This window comes from Hemiscyllium ocellatum, chromosome 7, assembly GCF_020745735.1.
Source record: "Hemiscyllium ocellatum isolate sHemOce1 chromosome 7, sHemOce1.pat.X.cur, whole genome shotgun sequence".
In the NCBI taxonomy this organism is placed as follows: domain Eukaryota; kingdom Metazoa; phylum Chordata; class Chondrichthyes; order Orectolobiformes; family Hemiscylliidae; genus Hemiscyllium; species Hemiscyllium ocellatum.
In genome coordinates, this window is record NC_083407.1 from 93,079,698 (window position 1) to 93,098,335 (window position 18,638).

General features: G+C 38.4%; 1 protein-coding gene across 2 annotated transcripts in view; it reads right to left on the minus strand.

Annotated features, from left to right (window-relative positions):
- Positions 1-18,638, minus strand: part of vps8 (VPS8 subunit of CORVET complex) — a 543,230-nt gene that overhangs the window by 362,588 nt on the left and 162,004 nt on the right. For both annotated transcript variants that reach the window (XM_060827508.1, XM_060827507.1), the window contains 4 exons: positions 14,444-14,515; positions 11,386-11,505; positions 10,298-10,354; positions 4,300-4,382 (listed from right to left, as the gene is read on the minus strand). In XM_060827508.1, the coding sequence (XP_060683491.1) occupies positions 4,300-4,382; positions 10,298-10,354; positions 11,386-11,505; positions 14,444-14,515 (332 nt within the window). The remainder of the gene's footprint in view (positions 1-4,299; positions 4,383-10,297; positions 10,355-11,385; positions 11,506-14,443; positions 14,516-18,638) is intronic.

Below are 18,638 nucleotides of genomic sequence, written 5' to 3' on the forward strand. Positions count from 1 at the left end.
GAACAAAGAGACCTTGGAGTGCAGTTTCATAGTTCCTTGAAAGTGGGGTCGCAGGTAGATAGGATAGTGAAGGCGGTGTTTGGTATGCTTTCCTTTATTGGTCAGAGTATTGAGTACAGGAGTTGGAAGGTCATGTTGCAGCTGTATAGGACATTGGTTGGGCCACTGTTGGAATATTGCGTGCAATTCTGGTCTCCTTCCTATTGAAAAGATGTTGTGAAACTTGAAAGGATTCAGAAAGGATTTACAAGGATGTTGCCAGGGTTGGAGGATTTGAGCTATAGGGAGAGGCTGAACAGGCTGGGGCTGTTTTCCCTGGAGTGTCGGAGGCTGAGGGGTGACCTTATAGAGGTTTACAAATTTATGAGGGGCATGGATAGGGTAAATAGGCAAAGTAGTTTCCTTGGGGTCAGCGAGTCCAGAACTAAAGGGCATAGGTTCAGGGTGAGAGGGGAAAGATATAAAAGAGACCTAAGGGGCAACTTTTTCAAGCAAAGGGTGTATGTGTACGGGATGAGCTGCCAGAGGAAGAGGTGGAGGCTGGTACAATTGCAACATTTAAAAGACATCTGGATAGGTATATGAATAGGAAGGGTTTGGAGGGATATGGGCCAGGTGCTGACAGGTGGGACTAGATTGGGTTGGGATATCTGCTCGGCATGGACAGGTTGGACCGAAGGGTCTGTTTCCATGCTGTACATCTCTATGACTCTAAGTTAGACCAAATGTTAAACAACATGCGTATCGTATGGTTTTCCTCTATCTAGGCAATGACCATGTTTTCCCAATGCAATCACATTTTTATTATGAAATCTGTCTGAATTCCTCATAATTGTGGAGAATTAAAAACATCCATGGGATACAATAAAATGCAATCCTTCAAAACATGAACGTTATCAGTGAGGAGCGAGGCATGTCGAAATCTGGCTCTGAGAACTGGTGAAGGGAGAATCACGATCTGCATGATGAATTGGAAACAGAATAAAGCTGAATGGAATGAAATGAAGAATGCCAAGTTGTACTAAGTGAAGGGGAGGTGGGGAGTACAGCTTCTTGAATGGAGGGTGAATTAATGTACAGGATTGGGTTACAGAAGTTCCAACATATATTCTGAACAGCCTTCAATTTTCTGCAAGTTTCTGATAATTTTGTCATGATGATTGCATTGTATTAGTCACATATCTATATTCAAGAGAAATAACTTTTACAGATTGGTAAATTAACTTGATTACCCACACAAAAAAAAAGTGAATATGCTTGCTTAGAAACTGTAAAATCTCTGATTTATTTTAGTTCTGACAAAGCTCACCAACCCAAATTGTTAACTTTGTTCATTTCCCCAGAAGTCCAACCTGACCTTTATCCTGCTTCCAGCATTTACCTTTCGGTTTCAGATTGTGGCATGTTTTGCTTTTGCTTTCCATACTCATACTTAAAGTGAGAAAAGGAAGTGTAGCAACAAATGTATCCCTAATTCTGTTAAACCTAAGCTGTGTCAAAGTCTCCTGACAATCTCCTAAATACATAATATTCTGACTGGATTAGTTTCAAGGCTATCAAAAGGAGAACAAGAGTCCTTTTAAAAGTGATGCAGTTTCCAGGCATGTCCACCAGCTCACAATGTGGGCCTCAGAATTATTTCTCAGACCCAAAGCAGAGCTGAGCTAATGGATAATTACAAGTAAAATGATTCTTTGAGTTTTTGACAGATGTGTTCATTCTCAATTATTTTTGAACATTAAAAAAATGCATGGCGCATTTTTCTGGCAGGCAAATAATCTAGTTTTATTCTCGTTGAACAGCAATTAGTGAAAGTCTTCAATGCAGACAACACAGACATTTTTCAAAACTGTCACAGCATAAGTGGGACAAGGTAGTAATAAGTGCTGCATAAATAGAATGGTTACTAAGTTCTGTGTGTGATACCAACGCACACTACTTCAACTGGATCTAATTTACATGTGATGCTGGCTCAAAAAGTTAATTGGAATTTATTACATAGCCCACCACATTACCACTTATTCTGCAAACTGTCAAGACTTTGTCCTCAGTATTCAGTTAAATTATCAACTCAGGACTTTTTCTCAAAAGGCATTGGAAGATTTTGTGAAAATCTATCAACTCATTTTGCTTCATTGTGATGCCTCTTTGTGAAATTCAAAAGCAAGATTTTTAAACATTTCTTCAGTGCAAATAGCTTGGGGAAACTGAAGCATTTAGCCCAATTTAGCTTACTTTATTTAGCATGGTCATTGAATGATACTGGATACTCTGGATACTCAGCCTAGGAGTTAAATAAAAGTACACAACACAAATGACTTCAGTAAACAACTGCAAGATGAGTGTTTACGTTATTACTTCTCTGCAATTGTATGTTTTTAACATAAATGTGGACTTATCTGCCTTTATGAAATAACAGCTACTAATTAGTACCTGTAGAGGTTAATACATGAAAACCATGTTTGAGACTTCACATATGTACATTAAATGAGTCTACACTGTTGTGTTAAATCACAATGCCATTATCATGTCAATATAAAGTTCAAAAGCAAGACATGCTAAAACACAAAACCTTTCATTCAACATAGAATGTAAAAGGCTAAAAATTAGAGAGGAGGGATTAGCATTCCATTTGATAACTAGAAGATCCAGCTTAAAGAAATAGCTCAATGGTTCATGGTCCTTAATTATTCTTTACGTTTAATTTATTGTATTTAGGACAAATGTTGCTAATCCACCAGCAGTACGAGCTGCTTTGCAGAATAAAGAATGATAAAAACACGTGAAATAATATTAATTAATAATTCAAAGTTTGAGAGAAGATTTGTAGCTCGGGTGCTCGTTGCTATGGTTCTGTTCGCCAAGCTGGGAATTTGTGTTGCAGACGTTTCGTCCCCTGTCTAGGTGACATCCTCAGTGCTTGGGAGCTTCCTGTGAAGCGCTTCTGTGATCTTTCCTCCGGCATTTATAGTGGCACTTCACAGAAGAGCTTCACAGGAGGTTCCCAAGCACTGAGGATGTCACCTAGAAAGGGGACGAAACGTCTGCAACACAAATTCCCAGCTCAGCGAACAGAACCACAACATTAATTAATAATAGATGCAAAAGGCAGTCCTGACGCAGCAGATGGCACTATGGTTTTCAGGTCAGATGGTTTTGGGTTCAAGATGCAATCCAGAACTTCAACCACATAAATAATTTGTGCATTACCTTAAAACTTCTAAATCATATCCCTACATACACCCCTAAATCACTGCTATGTAACAAAGGATCTTCGGGACCTTGTACTGCATCTTGTGGAAGGCCACTGGAAACAACCTTCTAACCATTAAAAGCATTAATTGACCATGATCCTTTGCTTCCTGCCTCTGAGCTAGTTTTGAATCTAAATTGCCTTGAATCCTTTGGTCTTTGGCTTTTGTGAAGTTTGCTATGTTTGGCCTCACGATATGCCCAGATAAAATCCATAAAGGTTACACGTCAAATGCATTGTCCTCATCAACCCTCTTTGCTCGCTCCACAAAAATATACAATCACGTCAGTCAGACATGATCCAACTTTAACAAACCCCATGTTGACTGTCTTTGAGTAATTTGTTTCTTTCTAAATGAAGGTTTATTCTGACCCCTCAATCTTTACCAATAATTTCTTGCTACTATGATTAATTTGACTAGCCTGTAATCATTCAATAAATCAATTTCTTGCTATTTAAACATACATTAAATATCCTGCCGCAAAACCTGCAAGCTCTGAAACTGAATGGTCACACACTTTAATCATTGATTTATTATTTCAACAGCATAGAGAAACAAAGTACAGATGTCTAATGACTACGTCATCAAAACAGTGATTATAACACTTAAAGAAAATTGAATTTTGTTGGTATTTAGTAATAGAGTCATACATTAAGTTAAATTGTAAACTCTGATTAAATCTAACTTAACACTAACCTAAAGGGGATGTAATAGATAATACAGTCAAGTTTGAAAGTTTATAAGATTCAGAAGCATTATAGGCAAGAATAAATAATGGCAGTTTTGTTTTCATCCCCGATCAAAAAAATAAGACATTCTCTGAGGTGATGTCTTGTTTATACAGCAAATATGTGCCTCATTAGTGAACCTAAGGCATATTTTCAAATTATTTCTAACAAATACTAAGCGGTTTTTTTTTATTTTCAAATGAGTAAAAATATCAAACCCATTAGCAGTGAAAGTACCAGTTCCAGGCAAAAGATAAATCTCGAAACATTTCTTGCCTAACAAGCAGGATTATAATTGAGTTGAAACCAAAACTCACAATGCAGCCTTCTCAGCCATAGTGATCAGTCTGTTCTCATCAAACTGTACAATTCCCCCAGCTTGAAGCAACTCCAGAAGGACCTAGATGGGAACAAAAATAGAAAAGCTTTTATTCGGGAAATAAATAATCTGTCTACAGGTTATGTCTTTTGCAACCTTTACATGTTGTTTTATTTATCACCTACATTCTCTGGCTCTGCACATGTACATAACATTTTCTATAATGACTGTTAAAATTGCCATCAAAAGATGTACTGCTTCTTGTTTTAAGGATGTATAAATCTGAAGCTTTCAATGAGTTATTCATGGCCCCCTCCTCTTCCTCACCTACAAACTGCCTGTTGTGAACTTTATTAAAAGGCATCGAGTCAACTGTCATTTATATACCAATGGTATCCAGCTCTACATCTTCACCACTTCTTTTAACTCTCCATTGTTTCAATGTTAATAGACTGTTTGTCAGTCTTTGGATTTTGGATGAACCTCAACTTTTTCTAGTTAAATACTGGAAGGAACAAAATAATCGAATTTTACATATTCCACTCCCAGCCACTTGTTAAACTGTATAAACGATTAGCACTGCTAACTTAATAATTTGCCCTGAGTTTTACTTTCTCTTGTTAACATGGTTTGCATATTCTTACCACTTCCACATCACTTAACTCTGTCCCTGCTTAGCCCATCTACTGTTGGGATCATCAGCTATGACTTTCCTATTTTCAGTTTTCTCAATGCTGTCCTAATTAGCCACAATACATCTACATTCTTTAACACATAAACATACAAATTAGAAGTTATGGGCCACTCAGCCCTTTAAACCTGCTCTGCCATTCAATAAGATCTTGGCATAATCTGTGTTTCAATTTCCATATTTCCATGTACCTCTCAGCCAGCAAGAATCTATCTACCTCCACCTCAAAAATATTCAGTGACCTCACCTATTTCCCACCCCACCACACCCCCATCATACTTTGCTGGCTCTTACTCTCTCAATACACTCATTATTTCTGTACATACACATCTCTCATGCCTCAATGTAAAATTCTCAACAAAATTAAATTCTTCATAAGGTCACCTCTTCTTACCTTTACCTCCTTCACCTTCACCACCCTCCTCTTCACTACCCCCCCCCCCCCCCCCCATACGATTTCTGTTGTCACACTCTGTTACGTACTATTATTGTACATTATGGGTGTGTGTGTGCTTTCAGTGACCAAGGTCATACCAAGAATTCCTTTTCTAAACTGTTTTACTATTCCGGATTCTTTTCCTAAAATCTTTGACCAAGCTTTTGTATGACCTCTCATTATTAAGATGAAACATGTGAGATTCATGTCATTTACAGCGTTTGGATTTCAAAATAAAGGAATATGGATGTTCATGAAATGTGGGGCTGGAAAACCAAGCAAGTCAGACAGGACCAGAGGAGCAGGAGATTTGACGTTTTGGGTCAGGACCCTTCATCAGGACTGGAGATGAAGAATGGAACTCAGAGGTAAATAGAGGGAGGGAATTTGGGTTGGGGAAGGTAGATGGGATGGTGATAGTTTGATGTGGGAAGGGTACGTGGGATAGTGATAGGTAGATGCAGGTAGAGGGTTATTGTGATTGGCCAGTGGGTGGAGTGGAGTGGATAGGTGAGAAGGAAGATGGACAGGTAAGGTCAGGCCAAGGAGGTGGGGGGGAGAGGGAGGGCTGGGCATGGGGAGATTTTGAAACTGGTGAACTCTATGTTGAGGCCATTGGGGTGTAAGCTCCTGAGGCAGAATAGGAGGTGCTGTTCCTCCAGTTTGTGTATAGCCTCATTGACTTTTGTGAAGATTTTCTTTTTAGAAATAGTCAGACAGTCCTTGTGGGACAATGACCTAACCAAATATTACTTGAAGCGCATATGAATGGGAACCCCAGAATGTTAATGGAATGAAATCTTAATGCTATGGGGTTTACAACAGATAGAGTGAATGTAAATGGCCATTTATTTGTTTTCAGTTCAGAATCATGAAGTATTGGTTTTAATTTAGAAAGCCCAGAGATTGAAAGCTTTTAGAGAGGTGAGAGGATACCTGAAAAGGGTGAGAAGCAAACTAGGCTTCTCTCTTTAGACGGATACAATTCAGAAAAGCCAGTTGCCTCATTTAAAAAAAGAGTTTAGTTTCGGAAATTTTCAATCCTGGAGCGCTTAGTATGAAATTTGTAGATTACTGGTAACTGACAAAGTTTGAGTTTTCAGTTCTTCTCAGTGCTAAAACCTCCATAGCTCAGTGGAAAGATACTGGTGGGAGTAAGTTAAGTAGAACTTAGAGATTTGCACAGATGGCTAACTTTGCTGGTCTTGAATTGTTGCAAATTAATGGTGTTAGGAAATAAGTTGAAAGTTGCGTTTGTTCCTTTCTGATCTTGTTAGTTGGGCTTCTTTTCAAATTGTGTTTTCTCCATCATAAACTTCTGTTCTGTTGTTAAAGAATCGCTATAGACTGAAATGGGTTTGTGCCAGTAAATGATCATCATATTAACTACATTTTTTAAAAAAATACTCATCAAGCATGTTTTTGTTCTAGGATCAGACATGTCCAGTTGTGCCATCAGCAGGAATTGTTTTCTTATGTGCTTTGACAACTACTTTATCGGCTGATATCTTTGAACTACTAATCTGCCCCTTGATTAATCAACCACCTTCTCTGGTTTTATTTATTTTGAACAAAGCCAGACCCACAATATTAACACTGCTTTTCTTTCTAAATGCAACAACAGATGCTGCATGCTAAGTCAAGTATTTCCAGCAATTTTTTTAAATGCATAAGGAAGGTTTCGTTTTTATCCTCTATGTCTCCATTGTATTTAAGCTTCATTTTTATATCAGTTAATTATGTCTTCGCATTCCTCTGTGACACATTACTTTTCTCATTATCTTATTTCTCTATATTTAAATATTTTACAGACACTTTTTGGGATGAGGTGGGCTTTTTTTTATATATAAATAACACATCTCAGTATTTGGCACAACTGATCAGGCACTGAAGAGTGCCTGGAGCTAACAGTTCGCATCTGAATGCATCTCAACGAAATAGATCAGTGAAGAATTCAAATCCAACCTTGGGATTATGATGTAAGGTGTGGAATTTACACCTAGTTGAACATAATTTATTTGTTATAGTTCTGAATTTTGAACTACAGGCTTGAGATTTCTGTGTGTCTGAAGGCGGTGAAAGATTACCATGTGGGTATTTCTGTACTTTTGAGAACTTATATCAAAACAGTTTGAGACAGAAAATCTGCAAGAACTAATGGACTTTTTTACAAGTGCTTCCAAGTGATCAAAGTATACAGTGTAATATACATGGCTTTCTGATTGAAGATTCTGGATTTTTTTTAACATTTGAGGGTAACACTCATAATTGGAAAGAAAACTTTTAGTTTTAGTTTCAGTTTGATGGGACGAAGAAGGATGTGTAAAACAGTTGTTCCCGAAAAACAGAAAAGGTATTTTAGATTTGAGAAGATTTGTAGCTTCGCCCAGGGGCCCACTGAAGATGTTATCTAGTAGGGTGACAAAACGTCTAGAAATGAACCTTCCGAGCTCAGCGAGCAGGTGTTGTAGATTTGCTAAAATTAGAATACCTCAGACTAAGGAATTTAGTTATAGTTCCAGACCAGGACTGTTTGAGTAAAACCCAGAAAGGATTATTTGAAGATCAGAAAGTTTAAACAGAGGTTTAAGAAGGCTTCAGGAAGATGGACATATTCTGAAGACGAGGACTGGGAGTCACAGCTGAATTATAGCAAAAGAGGTACAGAGCTAAGGATTCTCTCCACTGACAATACTGTAAAGGGGTGCTCTTAAAGGTTAATAAAGAATTATTTTTTAGGATTAAGGGGTTTATCATATCTTTTAAGTCTTTGAAGGTGTATAACACACAAATAGTTGGTATATGCCAAGTGATCCGCACTTCTTTTTGCGTAATAGCAAAAGGGGAGACAATGGTCTAGTGATGTTATTGCTAGACTATTAATCCAGAAACTTAGCTAATGTTTTGCTGACACAGTAGATGGTGGAATTTGAATTCAATAAGAGAAAAAAATTGGAATGGAAAATCCACTGATGACCATGAAACTATTATCAACTGTCAGAAATTTTAAAAACCCATCTAGTTCACTAATGCCATTCAGGGAAGGAGATCTTCCATCCTCACCTGGCCCAGCCTACGTGTGACTCCAGACCCACAGCAACGTGGCTGATTCTCAACTGTCCTTTGAAATCACCTAGTAAGCCACTTGGTTCTATTAATCGCTACAAGGACTCAACAAAGAAGAAAGCCAAACAGACTACCTGATAGAAATCTAGGAACTGGAAAGGATAATGTCTGGGGACTAGTGGCAAAACTGGGAAAACTGTCTCATAGAATAGTTAAGCAACAGCCAGACATAGTCATAATCATAGAATTATAATGTCCAACACACCACCATCACCATCCCTGGTTGTCCTATCCCACAGGCAGAGGTGATGGCACAGTCGTAGAACAGTCAAGGATGGAGTTGCCCTGGGAGTCCTCAACAATGACACCAGACCCTTTAAAGTCTGACATCTTTGGGTTTAAACATGGGCATGGAAACCTCCTACTGATTAATACCTGCTATTCTCTTTCAGATGATGTATCAGTACTCCTTCACATTGAAGAGAGCTAGGAGGAAGCACTGAGGATGGTAAGGGCACAAAATTTCAATGTCGCCCGACTGATCGAACTGGTCAAGTCCTAAAGGACGTAGCAGCGAGATTGGGCCCAGTGATGGAAAGTGTCATCGACAATGCTATCAAGCAGCACCTACTCAGTGACATCCAGTTTTGGGTTCTGCCAGGGCCACTCAGCTACTGACTTCACTACAGCCTTGGCTCAAACATGGACAAAAGAGCTGAATTCCAGAGGTGAGGTGAGAATGACAGCCCTTGACGTCAAGGCTACATTTGATTGAGTGTGCAATCAATGAGCTCTAATAAAACTGGAATCAATGGGTATCAAAGGGCAAACTCTTCACCACGTGGAATTATACCTGGCACATAGGACGATGATTGTGATTGTTGGCAGTCAGTCACCTCAGCTCCAGGACATCGCTACAGAAGTTCCTCAGGATAGAGTCGTAGATCCAACCATCTTCAGCTGCTTCATCAATGACTTGCCCTTCATCATAATGTCAGTAGTGGAGACTGCACAATGTTCTGCACAATTCATGACTCCTCAGATACTGAAGCAGTACATGTTCCAAATGCAACACGATCTGGACAATATCTAGGTTTGGGCTGGCAAGTGGCAAGTAACACTTACACAATACAAATACCAGGCAATGACCCTGTCCCATCAGGGACAATCTAACCACTGCCCATAATGTTCAAAGGTGTTACCATCTCTGAATACCCCACTATCAACATCCTGGGGGGGGGGGTTTACCACTAACCAGAAGCTCAACTGGACTCACCCAATAAACATAGTAGCTACAACCGCAGGTCAGATGCTTGGAATACCATGGTGAGTAATTCACCTCCTGACTCCCCAAAACCTGTCCACCATCTACAAGGCACTTATCAGGAATGTGATGGAATACTCCCCACTTACCTGGAATGGTGCAGGATAAACAAAATTCAAGAAGCTTGACACCATCCAGGACAAAGCAGTCTGCTTAATTGGCATCACATCCACAACCATCCACACTCTCCTCCAGTAATGCTCAGTTAGCAGCACTGTGTAACATCCACCAAGATGTACTGTAGCAACCCAAATATGCAATATTACATGCTTATGTTTCAGCAAAAAAAAAACACCTCGTTAAAAGAAATAAAAGCAATATGATTATCAAACCAGATTTCAGTCTGGAGTCTGATTTGTCCAAAAAAAATCAATTGCAATCAAAAAAGGTTTAAGGATTGCAAAGTTGCAATCTTGCAATTGAAATTCTGCATCCAATCCATTCCAATCTCACATTTAATACATCAATCCTATTTTCACCTGTTGCCTCTCAGCGTGTCGAGATTCATCATCAGGACTACACAGGAATTCAAGAACCTAAAAACAGAAAACATAGATTTTATTAAGAAGCTGGTTAATCTGGAATTCAATTAAAATGCTACTTTAAAATCTTTATTTCCATTTCCAAGGACAACACATCACTCTGAACGTGGAGGGAGTTGCATTATTCCCATATCTTTGTCATTGCCGAATCTATCATAAGCAAAGTCATGGGACAGCTGTGCTTTACATGGGACAACAGAAATTGAATGTCTGGCATTGAATATGACATGTTCTCCTTGACAGCACAGGGATACCAAAGGAAAGCAATGTTGAACTATCTTGTAGAAATATAGGGCAGAATTTTCTGCTCCCTCAAGCAGCAAGGTAATTGAAGTGGACTGTGAGAAAAATACAGCTTTGAGAGAAAAATTTCTGACTTTCCCCTTTCAGTTTAAATGCTGAGTTCACAATCTCACTAATGAGTGGGGATTACTTTATGTCTGTACATTGACACCTCATTATTAGCCAATCTCAACCACCTTCCATGCAACTCCCAATTCTCTCCTTTCCATTCAGACAAGACCACATTAATTCCTGAACTAAAAGTCAGAACGGTCACCTGGCAACAGCAGCTCTCCACTTGCCTCTCTGGGCTGTCAGACATCTCTGTCTTCACAATAACATCACTGTATGCTCCAAAGACATTGTCTGCTTCACCAAGCAAATCCATAAGGACAAATCACCAGCCTTAACACATCGTAATGGCTCCCTTCAAACTGAACTATCACATCAGCCCTTAAGCATTTCACTACGACTTGCATGCTTTTGCCAGGCTGCTATATATGTTGGACCAATCACACATCTGCACAGGATTCATCTTATGGCTCTTGATTTATTTTCTTAACATATAGATTGCGTGAGAAGAATTGCCACGGGATGTGGCGGACAAAAATCACTCAAAAAGTTGCTTAAAAAGTGGACAAATTGAACCCATTGAGTATAATTAGAAATTAAACAGAATTAGATAACCTAGTTAAAGAGGTCATGGATTATTCTGAATCTCCCATATCGTCAGAACAACTTACCTGGTCAAAAAGCATCCTATTGACAAAAAGTGTGTTGTCTGGTTTTGCCAGCTGTCGTGCCAGGAAGGTGAAAAGACACCCAACCTGTGATGGAGTGAAATCTGAATTCTCCACCATAACCTGCAGAAAATAATCAAAAATGCAAATCATTTCCATCAAAAAAGCATCAAATAAGTAGAGCCATCTGCAGAACTGGCACTTATTCTAACAATCTCCGAGTGATTAGTGAGTTAATACTTCTTTCTAGATAGAAGAATGGAAAAGGGGAAGGGAGAGAAGAGTTAACAAAGAATTGCTAAAATAAAATCTCTAATCATTATTATTAAATAAAATGTTTCAGAACAACCAATCTAAAAATTTCTGTCTATGAATCATGAACATTTTGGAATTTTTCCTATAACCATCTACCATAAATCTAAATACCAAAGTTACATGTAAATATTGCTGAGATAACATAAAATTCTCTAATCAACTGCTTCACAAATTATTATTTCAAACAGAAAATTTCAGACATTCTACTATATTTTCTTAAACAATCTTAGTGTCTCTGAGAGAAGTGTCTAGTAATACATTTTGCCAGGAAGGTAGAGGGAAAGGCAACACAGACTGAATGGCACAGTTCTAAAGAGCATGGCAGGGACAAAGATTCTGGTGGTTCTTAGGTACAAATCTTTGAAGGTAGTAGGTAGTATCGTGAATAAGAAAAAGGGCTCTCGACTTTCAGAAATATAATTATTGAGGATCCAAACAGGAAGCATTACTAAAGCTACATGAAGCTCTGCCCAGTTCTGCTCTACTACACTTAGGAAGGATTTGAGGCTCTTTGAGGGGACGCAGAGACAAATTACCAAGGATGAGGAATTTTAGTGCAAGATCGGGTGTGAGAAGTAGAGTTTATTTCCTCTCCGATAAGGAGATTGAAAGGAGGAGATCTGAGAAAGATGTACAATATTATTGAAAGATTTTGGTAATACCACTAACTTTTAGGGTACTGTATCAGCTTGAAGTAACATCTCATGGTTTTGCATTAGTTATACTTTTGAACAATCCAGTTTGATTTTCTGTCAAGGGAGAGAAGAAGTGCCTAACATACCTAAGATAGGGATTCAAGCTATTGTTTCTGTTTTAATTATGTTGTGTAATTCAAGGTTTGTTTGTTATCTTTAAAGAGACAAATAAGAAGTCTGAATTTAACAAATGGTACTGAATACAACAGCTAACTTTGTACAAGTCTTATGTATTGTAAGTAGAGTTTAGTTTGCTCCCTGACTTGAACAAAAAAATACATTTTAAAAGTATATTCTGATGTTCTGCTAGAAAAATTTATTCTTATTTGCTTTAGTGAATCGTTTATGGTTGCTGGCATTATTGATAAAAGGATGCAATGTAGTTTGTACCACTTCTCTGTTAGAATGTGGAATCTGACTCTCGCAAACTAAGAAATAAGAAATGTATGTTTGTTTAGCCTACGTGATTATATTTACAGAGATAGAATGCCACCAGATGACCCTGATCTTAAATGGAAAGAGTTAATTTGAGTAATTTGCTAATAAGCTTTTGGCATCAGAAATAAGAGTCAGACAGTCAGTCTTTTTTGACAATTTTGCCAAGGCTGCTGTGGTCCAATTCTTCTCAGAGACTGTTCAACATAACAGTACATCAGACAGAAGAAAAGCATTACCTGCACCATCACATATCTGGGGAGAAAGTTCTGATTAATAGTCACAAGATTTAGAATGTTATCTCTGCCCTCTCCCCACAGATGCTGCCAGACCTGCTGAGTTTCTCCAACAATTTCAGTTTTGTTGCAGATCTCCAACATCCACAGTTCTTTGTTTAATATTTGGAAATTTTCGTGCTATTTTCACTGTATGTTTGTACTAAATATTTACGAAATTTTGCTTTAAAAATTCTACTCAATTCATAAATATTATTAGGGATATTTTGTTAATTCAAGCACAGCTGAGGACCCCGTTGCTGGGAGTTAAAACTTTGGAACTTAGATACTTTAAGTGAAAGAGTTTGATATCTCAAAATCCCAAAAGTGTACAACAGATTTAGATAACATACAGAAACTAATGCTGCTCCCATTAGTTGACAGTACAGGTGTAGGAACAATGTTCTCCCTAAGCTGCCTGGCCTCCCACACACACACAGCCACTCCAAGGTTCCACACAGATCTCAGCATTAATGTCTAGTTCTGGATGTCACTGCTGTACCTAAGTCTGACAACCCCATGCTGCGAGTAAGAAAATCAGGGGGAGTATTGTCTAGGGGATCAGAAATTTAAGATTCTGTACAAAAACATGCATGTGGAATGAGGGGGAAAATAATTTTTATGCCCCGCATAGTACTTAATTCAAAGTCTGCCTCAAAGGGTGGACAAAGCAGACAGGATGAATGATTTCAAAAGGAAATTGGATGGATACCAGTGAGAACTAAAACTGCATGACTACAGGTATACAGTAGGGAAATGGAACTGACTGAATGCTTTACAGAGAGTTGGCATGAATCCAGTGGGCTGAATGGATTCCTTCCATGCTGCAATAACTATGATTAATTACCCTAATACAACACGAGAGACTTCTAAAGTTACTGCCAGAGAATTGCATACTCACGGTATATGGAAAGTCAACAATCGCAAATGAGTTTTTTGTATTACTTTAGAACATATTCATATTTCAAATAAAATTTCAAACAAAAGCTGGAAGATGGAAAAAAAATTATATTTAATCTTATTATTGCCAAATCAAAAAAGTTTATCCTCATTGTACAAACTAAAAATTTTAGTTACAGCTGAAAAACAGGCAAATTAAAGAATTTGATAGGCAGCAGGGAACTGATGGGGTGCGGCACAGAGTCATCCATCATTTTTGATCTTTTTCTGAGTAAAATAGTTTGCTGAAATTTCTGCTATTTACAAGAGCAATGAATGTTAATATGTAAATATTACTGCACAAAAACACAATAATGCAGAAGTGATAATTTATGTTAGAGCTGTTTAATAAAGAACCAAACTATTAAGGAAGCCGTGAAGTAATTTTAGTCAAATTCTTACTGTGAGCAAGATATCCACAATCCTCTGCTGATGTTCTACTGCTTGTTTATCATTTCTGAAGTCTTCAAACGTCTATTTAAAACAAGATACATCATTGAAATTGACTTAAAGTAATCTGTCATACATAAAAGATTCAACTAATTCAGGTTTAAGATGAGAAGCCAGGGAAAAGTAATACCTTTTTATCATGACTATTCCACTTAAAAGCTTTCTCATAATACCTTAATCTGCTATATCTTAGAGAAAAATGGTCCAATTATGATTAGATTAGATTCCCTGCAGTGTGAATACAGGCCCTTTGGCCCAACAAGTCCACAGTGACCCTCCGAAGAGCATCCCACCCTGACCCATCCCCCTATATTTACCCCTGACGAATCCACCTAACACTACGGGCAATTTACCATGGCCAATTCACCTAACTGGCACATCTTACGACAGTGGGAGGGAAGCAAACATCTCCACAACTGCTGAATGCTTGTGCACAATTATTGATAATCTAAATCAATTATTTGGGTGTGCAAATGAAATGTAATATTCCCGAGTTGGGAATGCAGATGACACAAAACTGTGTGGAAGTGACTGTTGTGAAGAGGGTGCAAAGTGGAATAAATTAGGTTTGGACAGGCTAAGCACATCGGCAAAACATTTGTCAGATGGAATACGATATGAAGAAATGTGAAATTATCCACTTTGGTAGAAAACGTTCAAAATCACACGACACCAGGTTATAGTCCAACACGTTTATTTTCAAAGTACAAACTTTCAGAACACTGCTCCTTCATCAGGCAGCTACCAGAGCAGTGCTCTGAAAGTTTGTACTTCCATTGAACCTGTTGGACTATAACCTGGTTTCATGTGATTTTAAACTTTGTCCACCCCAATCCAACACTGGCACTTCCACATCTTGGTAGGAAGAATTACAGAATTTGTAAATAGTGAGAAGTTAGGAATGTTCAACTTCAAAGGAACTTGTGTGTCCTTGATCGTGAGTCACTGAAAAGGTGCAGTAAAGAATTAAGTCAGCAAGTGGTATGTTGGCTTTTATTACAAGGGGATTTGAGTATATGAGTAAGAATGTTTTATTGTAGTTATACAAAAGCTTTGTGAGAACACACCTGGAATACTGTGTATGACTTGGTCTACTTAAATCATAGAAAGATATATTTGTTGCAGAGGAAATGCAATGGCAGCTCACCTAACTAATCCCTGGGTTGAAGAGGTTGTCCTGTGAAGGAAGGGCTAGGCCATATGTTTGAATTGTCATCTCATTCAAACAAAACAATCTTACAGGAATCAACAGGTTATCTGCAAGAGCAATGCTCTTTCAGGTTGGGAAACAATCTCTGAATAAATGGAGGGCCATTTAATCCTTAGCTTGATGGAATTTCTTTTTCATTGGAATTCTCAGGCCTAGAAGGCTATAGAGGCTCTGTATTTCCCCCATCTTCAGGGCTGAAATCAATTAGATGTCTACACATTAAAAATGTCAAGGGAAGTCCAAAATTTGCAGGAAAATGTTGAAGTAAAATATCAGCTGTGATCTCACAGATGGTGGTGCAAGCGTGAACAGTTGAATGGCCTACTTCCACTCTAATTCTTATGTTCTATCATCACCCATGATAAATAAGCAACACTATAAATCATTAGATTGCTAATGCCAGCCTTTAAAATCTGATGAAATCAAATTACGGCTGCTCAGCTATTTGGCGGGGGGGGGGGGGGGGGGGGGGAGAGAAATGAAAATAATATCCATCGGCTTCCAAATAACATTTGAAAACAATTAATCTGTCCTAGAATACCGTATATGATTTCAGCCCTGAAGATGGGGGAAATACAGAGCCTCTATAGCCTTCTAGGCCTGAGAATTCCAATGAAAAAGAAATTCCATCAAGCTAAGGATTAAATGGCCCTCCATTTATTCAGAGATTGTTTCCCAACCTGAAAGAGCATTGCTCTTGCAGATAACCTGTTGATTCCTGTAAGATTGTTTTGTTTGAATGAGATGACAATTCAAACATATGGCCTAGCCCTTCCTTCACAGGACAACCTCTTCAACCCAGGGATTAGTTAGGTGAGCTGCCATTGCATTTCCTCTGCAACAAATATATCTTTCTATGATTTAAGTAGACCAAGTCATACACAGTATTCCAGGTGTGTTCTCACAAAGCTTTTGTATAACTACAATAAAACATTCTTACTCATATACTCAAATCCCCTTGTAATGATACCCTAGGGCCCCAACGTGTGCACTATTTCCTAATCAACTTGATCAAAGACGTCATTACAGGGCGGTGCAGTGGCTCAGTGGTTAGCACTGCTGTCTCACAGCGCCAGGGACCCACTTTCGATTCCACCCTTGGGCAACTGTCTGAGTGGAGTTTGTACATTCTCCCCGTGTCTGTGTGAGTTTCCTGAGGGTGTTCTGGTTTCCTCCCACAGCACCAAAGCTGTACAGGTTAGGTGGATTGGCCAGACTAAATTGCCGACAGTGTCCATGGATGTGCAGGCTAGGTGGATGAACCAGGGAAAATGCAGGGTTACGGGATGGTGTTGACTTACTGGGCTGAATGGCCTGTTTCCATAATTCTATAGTCCTACCTATCACATTGCTGAACCAGGTGGGACTTGAACATGGAACTCTTGATCCAAAGGAAGTGACAATGTCACTTCACCAACAGCCCCCGACCTCCAAGTGTGCACTATTTTCAATAATTTGAATCACCTGCACCTTTCCTCACAGCCTCTTCAGTATGTATTTCAAAAAATCCAAATCCTGAATGCATATTTGTGCTAATTGGTACGAGTAACACGCAATTGCTTGTTCTAGCAAACCAATCTGCAGTCAGAGTCTAATTAAGATCACCTGAAGATCGCTTAAGTATCATGTTTCTCTAACAGATTTTTCTTCAGGCTGTTATTTAATCCAGCACAGCAAACTTTCTGTAATCTATGGTTGATGACAGTTAGCTTGCGATTGGAGAAATTGCTCCAAACTGTCCTTAATTTTTCTTCTGGTTTGGTTACATCTTAAGCCTTTGTTAAAAATTAGTTTGCATAATCACACAAATAAAATGTCCATGAATCGGGCAGCAGAAAGGGGAATTGTCTATTTGAACTCATGATGGAAAGAAAACCAAGAGGTGGAGACCAGATGCAGTTTTATTTATACTGCTTAATAAGATTTTATCCTAAACTGGACCATTTTTAAAGAGGATTTTCACCTGTTGAGTCACTGCAAATCACGCAAATAAAATGACCTAGACTGCTTTAATATAGTCCTTTTTGGTTATGCCTCCAGTAAGTTAAAGATTTTACAACGAAAACAGTTTCAATTTTTGCTCATTAGTGTCAATTCATGAAGAAAATAAATCCAGTTCGAAGAGCTTTCGTGAACCAGTTCAAATGGTTAAAGCTGGTTTGTAGAATGGTCTGATGTGGAGGTATTGACTTGTACATCAGCGCATAACAATACAGAGAATATAATATGAAGTGGCTTTAGTGAAATCTCACTTCAATTTAAAATTCCAGAAAGCCATAGTTCAGCTGACTGTACTGGAGCCAGATGCAAAATTAGAGGAACTGAAGGAAAATCACACATTAATTCCCCTGCCAGCAAAACAACTATTAAATATATTTCAGTATGTCAATAAATGACACTGTTGAACATAAAAGTTTCATGCTCTGTAAGTTTGACAAGTTGTTTCTCTTAATTAAAGACTTGGTATTTAAAAATAAATCCTCTAAACATTATCACCTTCTGAGAAACGGTCACTCAACCCGAAATGTTAACTCTGCTTTCTCTCAGAGGATGCTGCCAGACCTGCTGAGCTTTTCCAGCAATTTCGGTTTTTGTTTCAGATTAAAAAGATATTGTTTCAAACAAGATGAATAAAATTGAACAAGGTGAATAAGATCAGGGCTGCTCTTCATGTCCACTGTTGACTTTTAATGTCATTCAGGTGAAAAGCTCACTGGATACACAGAGAACTATCCAGTTTGTCTAAAAGAAATGTAGCTTAACAATTCATATCTGACCTCATCCCACAAAATTACTGGCCTGGCCAATTCCGGAAGTATATCAGCGCATGGCAAAAAAAAATTAAGAAGCCAAGAGAAGGCACAGCTGGACTTACAATAAGACCAGCCGGACTTACAATAAGACCAGCCATGACTATTTCGTTCTGATATTCAATGG